Below are 17,024 nucleotides of genomic sequence, written 5' to 3'. Positions count from 1 at the left end.
ACTTCTCTCTTCTTTTGGCTTCCCTGTTTGAAGACAGTTTCTTAGCTCCATATGGGGAATGTAGCAGGATTATTTTGCTCCAAGATGTCATTTGATTTTTTTAAAAATGATATTTCCTCACTAGGTACCCGCAAGTGGGAATCCAAAAATAAGTAATGAGAAGAGTGGAACTGGGCATTAATGAATACATTATATTAATATGCAAACTATTTTTACCTTTTGACAGCAGAGGTTCATCTTAGAATTTATAAGAAGTGATAAGTCTACAAGGCTGAAACTCCTTTACCTTAGAAGAGTTCTTGGCTATATGTACGTTTGGGCCTACTACTATATCAGAGCTTGAGCAGATTCACAACTTTTGTCAATTATGGACAGATATTAATAACTCAGTCACTTGACTTACTCTGTTCAGGCTGCTGTAACAAAATACCATAGACTTGGTGACTTAAAGACATTTATTTCTTATAGTTCTGGAGACTAAGAAGTCCAAGATCAAGAAGCCAACAGATCCACTTCCTCATGGGGCCCACTTCCTGGCTTGCAGACAGCCACTCTCTTGTGTGCTCACATGACTTCCTGTTTGTGTTTGTGTGGAGAGGGAGAGGGAGCTCTCTTGTCTCTTTCATGTCTTTTCCTTCTTTCTTTCCTTCTGTCTTATAAGGGCACTAATCCCATCATGAGGACACCACCATCATGACCCAATCTACACCTCCAAAGTCTCCACCATCACATTAGAGGTTAGGGTTTCAACATATGAGTTTTCAGGGACACAAACAGTCCATAATGATCACCAGGTTATATTAAGTTCTATTTATGGTGCTTTGAGTATATAAAGAATAGACACAGTCTTACATTTAAGGAATTCCCAGGCTAATAGAGTAGAAAAGGTCTTAGCCATTTTTAATAGAAAACCTAAAATAGATGTATTTTTAGTTGAAGAATTTTTTTTTAATTAGAAGAATGAAATTGAATGAGAGGTATAATAGTACAGACAACCTGCTGGTTTGAGTATAAGAAATACTGTTGGCAGACAATTTCTTTTTCTTTTCTTTTCTTTTTTTTTTATTATACTTTCAGTTCTGGGATATATGTGCTGGATGTCCAGGTTTGTTACATGGGTATATATGTGCCATGGTGGTTTGCTGCACCCATCAACTCGTCATCTAGGTTTTAAGCCCTGCATGCATTAGGTATTTGTCCTAATGCTATCCCTCCCCTTGCTCCCCACCCCCTGACAGGCCACAGTGTGTGATGTTCCCCTCCCTGTGTCCATGTGTTCTCATTGTTCAACTCCCGCTTATGAGTGAGAACATGCAGTGTTTGGTTTTCTGTTCCTGTGTTAGTTTGCTGAGAATGATGGTTTCCACCTTCATCCATGTCCCTGCAAAGGACATGAACTCATTCTTTTTTATGGCTGCATAGTATTCCATGGTGTATATGTGCCACATTTCTTTGTCCAATCTATCATTGATGGGCATTTAGGTTGGTTCCAAGACTTTGCTGTTGTAAATAGTGCTGCAGTAAACATACGTGTGCATGTGTCTTTATAGTAGAATGATTTATAATCCTTTGGGTATATATCCAGTAATGGAATAGCTGGGTCAAATGGTATTTCTGATTCTAGATCCTTGAGCAGTCGCCACACTGTCTTCCACAGTGGTTGAACTTACATTCCCACCAACAGTATAAAAGCGTTCCTATTTCTCCACATCCTCTCCAGCATCTGTTGTTTCCTGACTTTTTAATGATCGCCACTCTAACTGGAGTGAGAGGGTATCTCATTGTGGTTTTGATTTGCATTTCTCTAGTGACCAGTAATGATGAGCTTTTTTTCATATGTTTGTTGGCCCCATCGATGCCTTCTTTTGAGAAGTGTCTATTCATATCCTTCACCCACTTTTTGATGGTTTTTTTTCTTGTAAATTTGTTTAAGTTCCTTTTAGATTCTTGATATTTGACCTTCATCAGATGGGTAGATTGCAAAAATTTTTTCCTATTCTGTAGGTTGCCTGTTCACTCTGATGATAGTTTCTTTTGCCATGCAGAAGCTCTTTAGTTTAATTAGATTCCATTTGTCTATTTTGGCTTTTGCTGCAATTGCTTTTTGTGTTTTAGCCATGAAATCTTTGCCTATGCCTGTGTCCTGAATGGTATTGCCTAGGTTTTCTTCTAGGGTTTGTATGGTTTTAGGTCTTATGTGTAAGTCTTTAATCCGTCTTGAGTTAATTTTCGTATAAGATGTAAGGAAGGGGTCCAGTTTCAGTTTTCTGCATATGGCTAGCCAGTTTTCCCAGCACCATTTATTAAATAGGGAATCCTTTCCCTATTTCTTGTTTTTGTCAGGTTTGTCAAAGATCAGATGGTTGTAGATGTGTGGTGTTATTTCTGAGGCCTCTGTTCTGTTCCATTGGTCTATATATGTGTTTTGATACCAGTACCATGCTGTTTTGGTTATTGTAGCCTTGTATAGTTTGAAGTCAGGTAGCATGATGCCTCCAGCTTTGTTCTTTTTGCTTAGGATTGTGTTGGCTATACGGGCTCTTTTTTTTTTTTTTTTTTTTTTTTTGGTTCCACATGAAATGTAAAGTAGTTTTTTCTAAATCTGTGAAGAAAGTCAATGGTAGTTTGATGGAAATAGCATTGAATCTATAAATTACTTTGGGCAGTATGGCCATCTTCATGATATTGATTCTTTCTATCCATAAGCATGGAATTTTTTCCCATTTGTTTGTGTCCTCTGTTATTTCCTTGAGCAGTGTTTTGTAGTTATCCTTGAAGAGGTCCTTCATGTCCCTTGTAAGTTGTATTCCTAGGTATTTTATTCTGTTTGTAGCAATTGTGAATGGAAATTCACTTATGATTTGTCTCTGTGTTTGTCTATCATTGGTGTATAGGAATGCTTGTGATTTTTTGCAGATTGGTTTTGTATCTTGAGACTTTGCTGAAGTTGCTTATCAGCTTAAGGAGGTTTTGGGCTGAGACGATGGGGTTTTCTAAATATACAGTCATATCATCTGCAATCAGAGACAATTTGACTGTCTCTCTTCCTATTCGAATACACTTTCTTTCTCCTGCCTGATTGCCCTGGCCAGAACATCCAAAACTATGTTGAATAGGGGTGGAGAGAGTGGGCATCTTTGTCTTGTGCTGGTTTTCCAAGGGAATGCTTCCAGCTTTTGCCCATTCAGTGTGATGTTGGCTGTGGGTTTCTCATAAATAGTTATTATTGTTTTGAGATATGTTCCATCGATACCTAGTTCATTGAGAGTTTTTAGCATGAATGTGGTGTTGAATTTTATTGGCGGCCTTTTCTGCATCTATTGAAATAATCATGTGATTTTTGTCATTGGTTCTGTTTATGTGATGGATTACTTTTATTGATTTGCATGTGTTAAACCATCCTTGCATCGAGTGATGAAGCCGACTTAATCGTAGTTGATAAGTTTTTTGATGTGCTGCTGGATTCGGTTTGCCAGTATTTTATTGAGGATTTTCGCATTGATGTTCATGAGAGATACTGGCCTGAAATTTTCTTTTTTTGTGGTGTCTGTGACAGGTTTTGGTATCAGGATGATCCTGCTCTCAGAAAATGAGTTAGGGGGGAGTCCCTCTTTTTGTATTGTTTGGAATAGTTTCAGAAGGAATGGTACCAGCTCCTCTTTGTACCTCTGGTAGAATTCAGCTGTGAATCCGTCTGGTCCTGGGCTTTTTTTGGTTGGTAGGCCATTAATTACTGCCTCAATTTCAGAACTTGTTATTGGTCTATTCAGGGATTCAGCTTCTTCCTGGTTTAGTCTTGGGAGGGTGTATGTGTCCAGGAATTTGTCCATTTCTTCTAGATTTTCTAGTTTATTTGTGTAGAGGTGTTTATAGTATTCTCTGATGTTTTTATTTCTGTGGGATCAGTGGTGATATCCCCCTTTATCATTTTTTATTGTGTCTATCTGATTCTTCTCGCCTTTCTTTTTTATTAGTCTGGCTAGCGGTCTATTTTGTTAATCTTTTCAGAAAACCAGCTCCTGGATTCATTGATTTTTTAAAGGGTTTTTCGTGTCTCTATCTCCTTCAGTTCTGCTCTAATCTTAGTTATTTCTTGTCTTCTGCTAGCTTTTGAATTTGTTTGCTCTTGCTTCTCTAGTTCTCTTAATTGTGATGTTAGGGTGTCGATTTTAGATCTTTCCCACTTTCTCCTGTGGGCATTTAGTGCTGTAAATTTCCCTCTACACACTGTTCTAGCTGAGTCCCAGAGATTCTGGCACATTGTGTCTTTGTTCTCATTGGTTTCAAATAACTTATTTATTTCTGCCTTTGGTTATTTACCCAGTACTCATTCAGGAGCAGCTTGTGCCGTTTCCATGTAGTTGTGTGGTTTTGAGTGAGTTTCTTAATCCTGAGTTCTAATTTGATTGCACCGTGGACTGAGACTGTTTGTTATGATTTCTGTTCTTTTGCATTTGCTGAGGAGTGTTTTACTTCCAATTATGTGGTCGATTTTAGAATAAGTGCGATGTGGTGCTGAGAAGAATGTATATTCTATTTATTTGGGGTGGAGAGTTCTGTAGATGTCTATTAGGTCCGCTTGGTCCAGAGCTGAGTTCGAGTCCTGAATATCCTTGTTAATTTTCTGTCTCATTGATCTGTCTAATATTGACAGTGGGGTGTTAAAGTCTCTCACTATTATTGTGTGGGAGTATAAGTCTCTTCGTCAGTCTCTAAGAATTTGCTTTATGAATCTGGGTGCTCCTGTATTGGGTGAATATATATTTAGGATAGTTAGCTCTTTTTGTTGCATTGATCCCTTTACCATTACATAATGCCCTTCTTTGTCTTTTTTGATCTTTGTTGGTTTAAAGTCTGTCTTATCAGAGACTAGGATTGCAACTCCTGCTTTTTTTTGCTTTCCATTTGCTTGGTAAATATTCCTGCATCCCTTTATTTTGAGCCTATGTGTGTATTTGCATGTGAGATGGGTCTCCTGAATACAGCACACAGATGGGTTTAGACAGTTTATACAATTTGCCAGTCTGTGTCTTTTAATTGGGGCATGTGGCCCATTTACATTTAAGGTTAATATTGTTGTGTGTGAATTTGATCCTGTCATGATGCTGGCTGGTTATTTTGCACATTAGTTGATGCAGTTTCTTCATAGTGTCATTGGACTTTGTATTTTGGTATGCTTTTGCAGTGGTTGGTACCAGTTTTTAATTTCCATATTTAGTGCTTCCTTCAGGACTCTTGTAAGGCAGCCCTGGTGGTGACAAAATCTCTCAGCATTTGCTTGTCTATAAAGGATTTTATTTCTCCTTCATAAGCTTCATAAGCTTAGTTTGGCTAGATATGAAATTCTAGGTTGAAAATTATTTTCTTTAAGAGTGTAGATTATTGGCCCCCACTCTCTTTTGGCTTGTAGGGTTTCTGCAGAGAGATCCGCTGTTAGTCTGATGGGCTTCCCTTTGTAGGTAACCTGACCTTTCTCTCTGGCTGCCCCTAAGATTTTTTTCCTTCATTTCAACCTTGGAGAATCTGACAATTAAGTGTGTTGGGGTTGCTATTCTCGAGGAGTATCTTAGTGGTATTCTCTGTATTTCTTGAATTTGAATGTTGGCTTGTCTTGCTAGGTTGGGGATGTTCTCCTGGATAATATCCTGAAGTGTTTTCCAACTTGGTTCCATTCTCCCCATCACCTTCAGGTACACCAAGCAATCATACGTTTGTCTTTTCACATAGTTCCATATTCCTTGGAGGCTTTGTTCATTTCTTTTCATTCTTCTTTCTCTAATCTTGTCTTCACACTTTATTTCATTAAGTTGATCTTCATTCTCTTATATCCTTCCTTCTGCTAGATCAATTTGGCTATTGATACTTGTGTATGCTTCATGAAGTTCTCGTGCTGTGTTTTTCAGCTCCATCAGGTCATTTATGTTCTCCTAAACTGGTTATTCTAGTTAGCAATTTGTCTAACCTTTTTTCAATGTTCTTAGCTTCCTTACACTGGGTTAGAACATGCTCCTTCAGCTCAGAGGAGTTTGTTATTACCCACCTTCCGAAGCCTACTTCTGTTAATTCATCAAACTCATTCTCAGTCCAGTTTTTGCCCTTGCTGGGGAGGAATCGCGATCATTTGGTGGAGAAGAGGCGTTCTGGTTTTTGGAATGTTCAGCCTTTTTGTGCTGGTTTTTCCTCATCTTCATGGATTCATCTACCTTTGATCTTCGATGCTGATGACCTTTGGATGGGGATTTTGTGTGGGTGTCCTTTTTGTTGATGTTGATGTTATTGCTTTCTGTTTGTTAGTTTTCCTTCTAACAGGTCCCTCTTCTGCAGGTCTGCTGGAGTTTGCTGGAGGTCCACTCCAGACCCTGTTTGCCTGGGTATCAGCAGCAGAGGCTGCAGAACAGCAGATATTACTCACACCTCCTTCCTCTGGAAGCTTCGTCTCAGAGTGGCACCCGCCTGATGCCTGCCAGAGCTCTCCTGTATGGAGGTGTCTCCCAGTCTGGAGGCACGGGGTCAGGGACCCACTTGAGGAGGCATTCTGTTCCTTAGCAGAGCTCTAGCACTAACAAATTCAAATTCAGTGTATCAACTGTGCTGGGAGATGCGCCGCTCTCTTCAGCGCTGGCAGGCAGGAACATTTAAGTCTGCTGAAACTGCACCCACAGTCTCCCCTGTCCCCAGGTGCGCTGTCCCAGGGAGATGGGAGTTTTATGTATAAGCCTCTTACTGGGGCTGCTGCCTTTGTTTCAGAGATGACTTGCCCAGTGAGGAGGAATCTAGAGAGGCAGTCTGGCCACAGCTGCCTTGCTGTGCTGCAGTGAGTTCCACCCAGTCCAAACTTCCCAGTGGCTTCCTTAACACTGTGAGGGGAAAACTGCCTACTCAAGCCTCAGTAATGGTGGATGCCCTTCCCACCACCAAGCTCAGTTGTCCCAGGTTGGTCGACTTCAGACTGTTGTGCTGGGAGCGAGAATTTCAAGCCAGTGGTTCTTAGCTTGCTGGTCTCCGTGGGAGTGGGACCCGCTGAACAAGACCTCTTGGCTCCTTGGTTTCAGACCCCTTTCCAGGGGAGTGAACAGTCTGTCTTGCTGGGGTTTTAGCCACCACTGAGGTACAAAAAGAAACTCCTGCAGCTAGCTCAGTGTCTGCCCAAACAGCTGACCAGTTTTGTGCTTGAAACCCAGGGCCCTGGTGGTTTAGGCACACCGGGAATCTCCTGGTCTGTGGGTTGCAAAAACCATGGGAAAAACGTAGTATCTGGGCCAGATAGCACAGTCCCTCCCTTCCCTTGGCTAGGGGAGGGAGGTCCCCAGCCCCTTGCACTTCCCAGGTGAGACAATGCCCCACTCTGCTTCTGCTTGCCATCTGTGGGCTGTGCCCGTTGTCTAACCAGTCCCAATGAGATGAACTGGGTACCTCAGTTGGAAATGCAGAATCACTGCCTTCTGCATTGCTGTTGCTGAGAGCTTCAGACCAGAGCTGTTCCTCTTCAACCATCTTGCCAGATCCCCCTGGCAGAGAATTTAACTCAGTGGTAGAGCATATGTGTTCCATGTAATAAGTTACAAATTCCATTTCTGATATCTCCACTGGCATTTTGTGGGATGTTAGCACTAAATAAATATTTGCTAGATTTAGTTTAATTCAGGTTAGTTGAAGCCACATAAACTATAGGAATTGTGTTGGATTTGATTTCTTTTGCTGGCTGTGCCACAAACTAACTCTAGGTTCTATAGCAAATCACTGGATTTCACTGTATCTCATTTTCCTCATTTGTAAAATAATTTCTGTCCCATTAATAGCTCAGACCATTATGTAAGCTTTATCTTTTCTTCAAAGCACCTTTATTTAATATTCCTATTTAAGAGCATTAATAATTCTTTTTCCTTATATATTATTAAAATTATGTATTAATACGTTATGTATTTGTATATTACTTTCATTATAAATATACTTATTCAGTTAATTATTTTCATTTATAGAATCCTTAATACTTTTCATAATATTTTTCTGTCCTTTATTATTGTATTTTTATTGAGATAAAGATTCTTTAATGTTATCCAAGAATTAATTGGCTACAGAAAAAGTAAGGCCACTTAACCACAGGGCAAAATTAAAACAGGGGCATAAAAAAGATGTGGCAAAAACTTGAATTAATTTATTAGTCTATTTACCTAGGAGCTTTTCAATCAGATTTTTGTTTTAATTAGATAGTACATAGTTAGTAGATCATATGGTGGGACATACACGTTCTGACCTAAAATACAAAGTGGTTTTGTGTGAGTATATGTGAGAATTTCGATTTAAAGGTAAATTTTGTTAACCTGCCTCAGGAACCATGAATTTGTGGGTGACATTATCTAATGTGCATTTTAAGGAAAGTAGGAAGTCTAAGAGTACAACACTATCTTTTGGGATTGACAACAATGAGAATTACCATGCCCTTTCTGATGTATCTTTAGGTAAAACTCTGGCAAAGGTAGTTTCCTGAACTAAAAGGATAAAAGGATTCTTGCTCTAATGTGACGTTTCTTATGGGGTTTTTTTTTTTCCATTGTTATATTCAAGTCAGCACTTGTCAGTTTACTAAATACCTATGTAGCTCTGTGCTAGAATATTAGGAAGAAAATACTTTCATTATTATAAAGAATAATCATGGCAATCATAATATTTTTGCGGGTCTCATCATTACTTTTGTGCTATAGTACAAACATTCAGGACATGGATAAGATTAGTGACCTTTATCCAACGTTCCACTAAAGTTACATGGCCAATAAATGACAAAATTGTAAATGGAATCTATACTTCTTATTTCTCCTTGTGGCACTCTAATTTATAATAATTTCTCACCCTACTTTCCAGAAAGGAAGAGCCAGAAAAAACTGTCATTTATTTGTTGACTAAATGTTGATTGAACATTTACTATGTGTCAGAACTGTCCTAGAAACTGAGTTTGTATGGGGAGCTAAATGACATGATCTTTGCCCTCCTAAACTTATGAGTAGAAACTGGAACTGAAATACACTATTAATAATGCTTCTCATGCTGACATCTACATTTGCATATTGCAGTTATTTTCACCCAAGTTGTAAAACCAAATCAACCACCTAACTTTGTGCAAGTACAGATATCCAGACTGCCTTTGGAGATTCAAATTCAGTATATTTGAACTAAAGCTTGTGCATAGATGTATTTAAAAAGCTCAACAGGTGATTCTGATGCATAGCAAGTATTAAGACATCCTAGTGTATCAACTTGTAGCCCTTACACTACTTATATTGTTTTATTTTATCTGGATAACAACCATTTCTAGTAGATATTACTATCCTGTAACCACAAGTTTTACAAATTAAGAAACTAAAGGCAACAAAATCATGTCCCTCATAAGTAGCTAAGTTAGATCCAGAAACTGTATCCTCTAACTCCCCAGAGAGAAGTCTCCTTAAAAAAAAAAAAAAAAAGGAAAAAAACTATAGAAAAGTAAACTGGGCTTATCTTTTATGTTAAGGCTGAAGAAAAAGATGAATTACTACACTTTTTCCAAATTGTGACTGATTCTCTCTTCTGGCTTTTGGGAGGCCATGTTGAACTTATTCAGAATGGTAAGAGAAAAGATTTTAATGTAACTAATAGCTATTGTAGAGTCAACTGCTAACAGTTTGATCGTTTTTTCCAAAAACAAATGCCACATGAACTGTGCAGATAACCACACTGAAATGAAACCATGTTGAAATAAGCTCACAATTTTTTAAAATGGATATTCCAGTTTTACATAGCCAACATCAACAATGTGAATATTAAATTAAGGAGAATACTGTTGAAATAAAACTTTAGCTTTTTCTGTTTAGCAAATCTAAGATAAAGACAAATGATAATTTGAGCAGTTTATTCCTAAAAATAACTTTTAAGTTTAAAAGATTACAGTCAGTGTTTTAGACCTATCATGAGAGAAATCCCTATGTTCAGGGTGGATATGATTTAACTCATATAGTCTAACTATCCAAGTAAGAGAAAGCTTTTATTTAATGACCTTTTAGTAAACTTGGAAGTTATAGGATATTTCTGTTTACATTGAGAGATATAAACATGTATGAGTTTTATGTTTTCTTAAGACTGAAAAAATAATTCTTAGTTACATTCATGGTGCTCTCCCTAGAAAAATTTCATCTAATATAGATGTAACACTCTTAAGAATATTTTTTAAGTAATACTTGAACTGAAATTTTACTTTTAGCTTTTCTCCTCAGAATCATTGCATGCACATAATTTAAAGAGTCAAATAGTTCTATAAGGATCAGTAAAACACACACAATCCCTGACCCTCATGCCCACTCCATTTCCCATTTTCCAAAGGCAACTACGTTCAGTTAGTATAACTAATACCTTTGGTAGTTATGCTCAGTTATTGAGCATGGAATGGAATGGAAACTGACATTTATTAGAAATGTTCCCTGTTCTAGGATATTTTACATTAGCTCATGTGAGAGCTATTACTTCTAGTTTTACAGATGAAGAAATAGTTTCTAAGAGGTTAAGCAACTTGTATAAGTATCCAGTGCTAAATCGTTATAACTGGCTGCTCAGAGCTTAAAGATTACAAATCAATAAAAGGAAATTTTTGTAGTTAGCGTATTCATTATTATATAAAACAATATGTCACAAAATTAAATTTTTTAACGATGTGAGCAACCAATTATAGTCGTCTGTGCCATTTCCGTTTCCTTATATTCTGTCTTTGCAGGAAATTTGTTTTTATTCACTGAAATTCATTGATAGAAGAAAAAGATTCAGATTTAGGATATGATATTTTCAATTTAAAGAGAGATAACAATAGATTCTTAGCTTAGTATTTATGCCTATTTTCTGACTATATTCATAAAAATGAAATGACTTATTTATGGCTATTTAAAATTGCCATGAATTTTACATCTTAAAGTCTTCTTTATTGTAGAGTCTACAAAGTCAGAAAGTTTAGCAGAGATGGTCATGCTTTGATTTGGTTTGAAAAGAACAAAATCTTCCTTCGTTATCATAAAATCTTTACTTTAATCTTTCTTTTTTTTTCTTTTCCTTTAGTACTACAAAGTGATCATTTCTTACATTTACTGCAAGCTGACAATGTCCAAATAGGATCTGCAGTCATGATGATGCTACAGAATATACTACAGATCAACAGGTGACTTGGTTTTTACAAAATGTTACTGCTTTTTTTTTTTATCAGAAGCATTACCAATTTTATTCCAATTTTGCTAAAATTGACTGCATATGACTTGTATATAATGTATATACAAGTATATGCACTATATACTTGTATATAATGTATATACAAGTATATGCACTATATACTTGTATATAATGCTGAAGTTCCATCACCATTGTCTTTCAGAAAAATTAATATAAAATACTACAAAAGACTGGAAATTTATTATTAAATTGATACCTTATACCAGAGCTTAAGATTTTAGCTCAAATCTCAGGCTTAAAGAAGAGAATTAGTGTGATAATCTGAAATCACAACAAAAAATGTTTAATCACAGTTATTTAATAAACTTCAAGCTTGGTATTTTTACAGATGCTCAAGAAGGGTATAAAAGAAGCAATTGGCAATTATTCAGGGTAACATGGAAGGGCAGAGTATACACAATTGAAATAATCCATTCTTTCAGTTTAGTATGAATTTATTATGCAGCTGCTGTGTCTGTCATTGCAATTATAGAGTTGATTAAGATATAAACCTTGTCTTCAAAGAGCTTACAATAGAATGGAAAACACAAACATCATTGTATACATTAAATTACAATATTAAAAGTGACCATAAATGTTAAAGGACCTTCTAACCCAAACCGAGGGGAGGTGCTTCCTGGAGAAGGTAATATCTGAGATGAAACTTCAAGGATGGTATATTGGCCAGGGAGGAAGAGGAGAAAGAGAAAGCAGTAATTCCAGGCAACATAAACAAAAGCACAGAGATAAGAAACAACATGCTGAGGTTGAAAAGTAGGTAAAAATTCATTATTGTTGGGATATAAAGTTCCATATAGGGAGGTGACTAGCAAGCTCGGCTGAGACTCAAAGTCATGAAGAATTTATATGCTGTGTTGAGGAAACGGAGTCTAATCCTATAGGCAACGGGGACCATTGAAGATTTTTAAAGTAGACGAAAGTGGTCAGATTACATTTCAATTTTGTTACTCTGGTGACTGTGTGAAGGTAGATTAAGGGGAAGAAAACTCTAGACACAAAAGGCCATACTAATCCAAGTGAAGTAATGATAACTTGTCCTTGGGCATTGGTACCTGGGATATGGAGTTTTTAAAATAACGAATTAAAATCATCAGGACTTTACTTCCACTTCTGATCAAGATGGAATAGTAGGGATGCATTTATCCTCCCACCTGAAAAAAAGGACAAAAACATGAAACATAATTTTTTGAGAAACTGGATATCAGTCAGTGAAAGAAAGTAAGCCCAGAGAAAAAGGAATAAATAAGGTGAATCTTACAATTGCTCTAACTTACAGTATTGAGAGAGTTTCCAGGTTGAAGTATAGGGAGAGGCATCCCAGCCAGCTTGAGTTGAAGCGATAGAGCTCAGAGTCTGGAGAGAACAAGATAACTAGAGTTCACAAGTCAGAATACTAGAGAAGAGAGCTATACAAGTAGAGAACCCCAGAGATCTGCAGAGGGTATCCTTCAAGTATTAAGTAGAGTACTGATCTGCACATTGTAAGGAATACCCAATGCCAGGGAAAACAATAATCCAAAAGGATTAAAAGGAACAGTGCAAGGAGCTCACACAGGGCCAGAAATAGTGCCTGTTTCCAACAGCCAAACTGGAAAGCCTCATAAACAGTGCATCATTGGGTAGAGTGTTCAGGAAGGTTTTACTCCAGTAGTGAGGAATAATTAGCATTAGAATGAGCACTATTCCAGATCATAAAAGCAAGACTCAAAAGGGTCAAACTGTTTCCAAGTAACTTAACTGCATGTGGTTATTGAACCTGGCTGTATTTTAAAATTAATTTTATTGTAGGTTATACAAAGGTAGGAAGTTCACTAGAAATGGCTATCCTTCGATTTGGCTTTAAAAAGGATGAGAAAAATCCCACTTGTGCCATCATAGAATATTTGCTTTGATGACTCTTTTTTTCTATTTCTTTATTACTGTAAAATGACTATTTCTTGCAGTTACTGATAACTGTACTTGCAGTACTGCATGTATCTTGCAGTACTGATACATGATAGATTCTACAGTCATGACTATGCTACAAAACATACTACGATTCAACGGGTGATTTGATTTTACTGGTACTGAAGTACTGGGCATGCAAATAAACAAGAAAACAGGATCTAAAATGAGAAGAATTAATCAAGACTGATACATATGTTGGAATTAACAGACAAGGACACTAGTTATTATAACCATACTCCATATATTTAAAAAGTTGAATACAGACATATAAGACTCAAAGTGAATTTCTAGACATGAAATCTACAATATCTGAGATGAAAAATACACTGGATGGGATTAACAGCAGATTAACATTGCAGATTAGTGAACTTTAAGGCGTATCAGTAGAAACTATCCAAAATGAAACAAAGAAGAAACAAGAGGAAAGAAAAGCATATCAGTGAACTGTAGGACAACTTGAGCAACCTTACATAAGTGTAATCAGAGTACGTAAAGCAGGCAGTAGGGTCACAAAAAAATGTGTGAAGAAGTAATGACTTAACATTTTCCAAATTTGATGAAAACTATAAACATGCAGATTCAAAAAGGTCATCAAACCCTGAGGGCAATAAATATGAAGAAAATTCCACATTGAGGCACATCGTAATCAAAATGCTCAAACCAGTGATAAAGAGAAAAATCTTAAAAGCAACCAGAGATGAAAAAACATTATATAGAGAAATAGAGATAAGGATGGCAGCAACTTTCTTATCAGAAACAACACAAGTAAAAAGACAGTTGAATACTGAAAAAGAAAACTGTCAAATTAGAATTACATGCTCAGCAGAAATATATTCAAAAGCAAAGATGAAATACTTCTTCAGAAATCACCAGCAGACCAACACTACAAAAAATATTCAAGGAAGTCCTTCCATCAGAAGGGAAATTCATCTACACAAAGAAATAGAGTATCAGAAATGGTGATTACATAAACATATAAGATAGTTTTTCTTATATTATTTTAATATATCTATAATATGTTTGCCTACACAAAAATAATGCTGTATTTGAGGAACATATGTATAAGTAGAATGTATTCCAAAAGGGCATTAAGGCTGGGAGGAGATAAATGGAAGTATACTGATGTAAGGCTCTTATACTATACATGAAGTGGTATAATATCACTGTGATAAGTGATAAGACTGTGAGAAATTGAAATGTATACTTTGAACCTCAAAGCAATGAAGAAAATAGCAAAACAAAGAATTTACAGCTGATAAGCCAACAAAGGCAATAAAAATTAATCATTAAAAAATACGCAATCCAGAAGAAGGAAGTAAAAAAAAAAAGAAGAACAAAGGAGAAACAAAACCAAGTGGTAGATTTAAACCTATCTATCTTAGATGTAAATGTGGAAAAACTAAAGTTAAAAGACAGATTGACAGATTGGATTTAAAAAGTACAAGCCTACTATATGCTGTCTACCGGAAATGCACCTTAGATATAAAGACACAAGTAGGTTAAAAGTAATGGGGTGGAACAAGATATACCGTGCTTATACCACAGAAAGTTGAAATACCTGTATTAGTATCAGATAAAGTAAGTTACAGAATAAAGAATATTTCTAGTGCTAAAGAAGGTTATTTCATAATCATAAAAAAGTCAGTTCATCAAAAGGATGTGTTTATTGACCTAATAGAGTTTTAAAATACACAAGCAAAAATTGACAAGAACTACAAGGAGAAATCCTCAATTAAAGCAAAAGATGTTAATATACCTCTTTTGATATTTAATAGAATAAGTAGACAAAAAATTAGTATGACCACAGAAGATTTGAACAATAATATCGACCAATCTGACCTGATTGACATTTTACAAATATTCTACCAAACAGCAGCAGAATACATGTTCTTTTCAAATGCAGATGGAACATTTACAAAGAAGGGTGCATATTCCGGGCCATAAATAAAGTCTCAAGAAACATAAAAGGGGCCGGGCACGGTGGCTCACACCTGTAATCTCAGCATTTTGCTGAGGTGAGCAGATCACTTAAGTCCAGGAGATCCAGACCAGCCTGGGCAGCATGGCAAAACCCCATCTCTACAAAAAGTACAAAAAATTAGCTGGGCATGGTGGCACGTGCCTCTAGTCCCAGCTACTTGGGATGCTGAGGTGGGAGAATCGCTTGAGCCCAGGAAGCAGAGGTTGCAGTGAGTTGAGATCACATCACTACACTCCAGCCTAGGCAACAGAGCAAGACCCTGTCTCAAAAAAAAGAAAAAAGCAACGTAAAAGGATTTCAGTTATACAAAGTATGTTCTCTGGCCTTGATGGAATTAAGTTGGAAATTGATGCCAAGAAGATCTCTGAAAAGTCCCCAAATATGTGGGAAATAATAACATTCATCTAAATAACTCACAAGACAAAGGAGAAATCAAAAGTGAAATTAGAAATTATTTTTAAGTGAATGGAAATAAAAACAACATGAGAATTTCTGGGGAAATTCTTAATTAAAGCAGAATGATACTTAGGGGAAATTTATATCACTAATGCCTATATATTAGAAAAGAAGAAAAATCTCAAATCATTGACCTCGGCTTTCCCCTTTAAGAAACTAGGAAAAGAAGGGGGAATTAAACTCTAAGCAGAAGAAAGAAAATGATAAAGGTTGAGCAGAAATCAATAAAATTCTAAGCAAACGTGATAGAGAAAATAAACCATAAACTGGATCTTTGGGAAGATTGAAGTTTTTTGAGAAAACAAACCATAAACTGGCTTTTTGAGAAGAAACCTGTAGCAAGATTAATATGGAAAGGAAAAGACATAATACAAATGACCAATCTCAGGAATTAGAGAGGTAACATCGTAACAGAGTCTACAAATACTAAAAATATCACAAGGGAATAATATAAACAACTTTATGCTTATAAATTTAACAACTTAGATCAAATGGACAAATTTATTGAAAGACGCAAACTACCAAAATTTACTCAAGGAGCAATAGAGAACCCAAATATACTCTAGATAGCTATAAAGAAAAATTGAATTTGTAGCTAAAAACCTTCCCACAAAGAGAACTCCAGGTCTGGATGGCTTTTTCACTGGTGAATTCTATTAAGCACTTCAGGAAGAAATAATAATCTTAAGCAAACTTTTCTAGAAAATCGAAAAGGAGGAAACACTTACAACTCATTCTATAAGGTCAGCATTATCCTGATACCAAAACCAAACAAAGACATTATAAGAAAAGAAAACTACTCATCAGTATATTCATAAACATAGATAGAAATGTTCTGAACAAAATTTTATAAGTCAAATTCAACAATATATTAAAAAGTTAATACGTCATGAATAATTCTGGTTTATCCCGGCATTCAGGGCTGGTTTAATATTCTAAAGTCAGTCATTGTAACTTATGTTAACAAGCTAAAAATGGAAAAAACATACCATCATATCAGTAGATACAGAAAAAGCTTTTGACAAAATCCATTATCTAGCCCTGATTTTAATTAAAAAAAAAAAAAAAAAAGGCCTTGCAGCAAAGTAGTAATACAAGGGAACTTTCTCAGAAAGCAGATTGGTGGTTTCCTGGGCATAGAATGATAGGGAAGGCAACAAGGGAGGAACTACAATGAAATACAAGGAAGCTTTTAGGGGTGATAGATATATTCATTTTCTTGTTTTATGTTGGTGAAACATGTCAAACTGATGAAATTATATGCTTTACATATATGCAGTTTGTTGTATATCAATTATATTTTTAAAAAGCTGTTTAAAACAAAAATTATGATTACTTGGTGAATGTTTTGATATGGGGTAGATAAAATAAATGGTGCAGTCAGATATGATACCAAGTT

The 17,024-nt window shown here is 36.1% G+C and overlaps 1 protein-coding gene across 3 annotated transcripts in view; it reads left to right on the top strand.

Annotated features, from left to right (window-relative positions):
- The window catches only part of IQCB1 (IQ motif containing B1), a 64,788-nt gene that overhangs the window by 16,689 nt on the left and 31,075 nt on the right, over positions 1–17,024 (top strand). For all 3 annotated transcript variants that reach the window (XM_009446271.3, XM_003309945.6, XM_063806162.1), the window contains exons 6-7: positions 9,506–9,599; positions 11,074–11,173. In XM_009446271.3, coding sequence (XP_009444546.1) covers positions 9,506–9,599; positions 11,074–11,173 — 194 coding nt within the window. The remainder of the gene's footprint in view (positions 1–9,505; positions 9,600–11,073; positions 11,174–17,024) is intronic.

This window comes from Pan troglodytes, chromosome 2 (assembly GCF_028858775.2).
Source record: "Pan troglodytes isolate AG18354 chromosome 2, NHGRI_mPanTro3-v2.0_pri, whole genome shotgun sequence".
Lineage (NCBI taxonomy): Eukaryota > Metazoa > Chordata > Mammalia > Primates > Hominidae > Pan > Pan troglodytes.
Note: the sequence above shows the minus strand (reverse complement) of the source record. Positions and strands in the feature narration are given on the sequence as shown.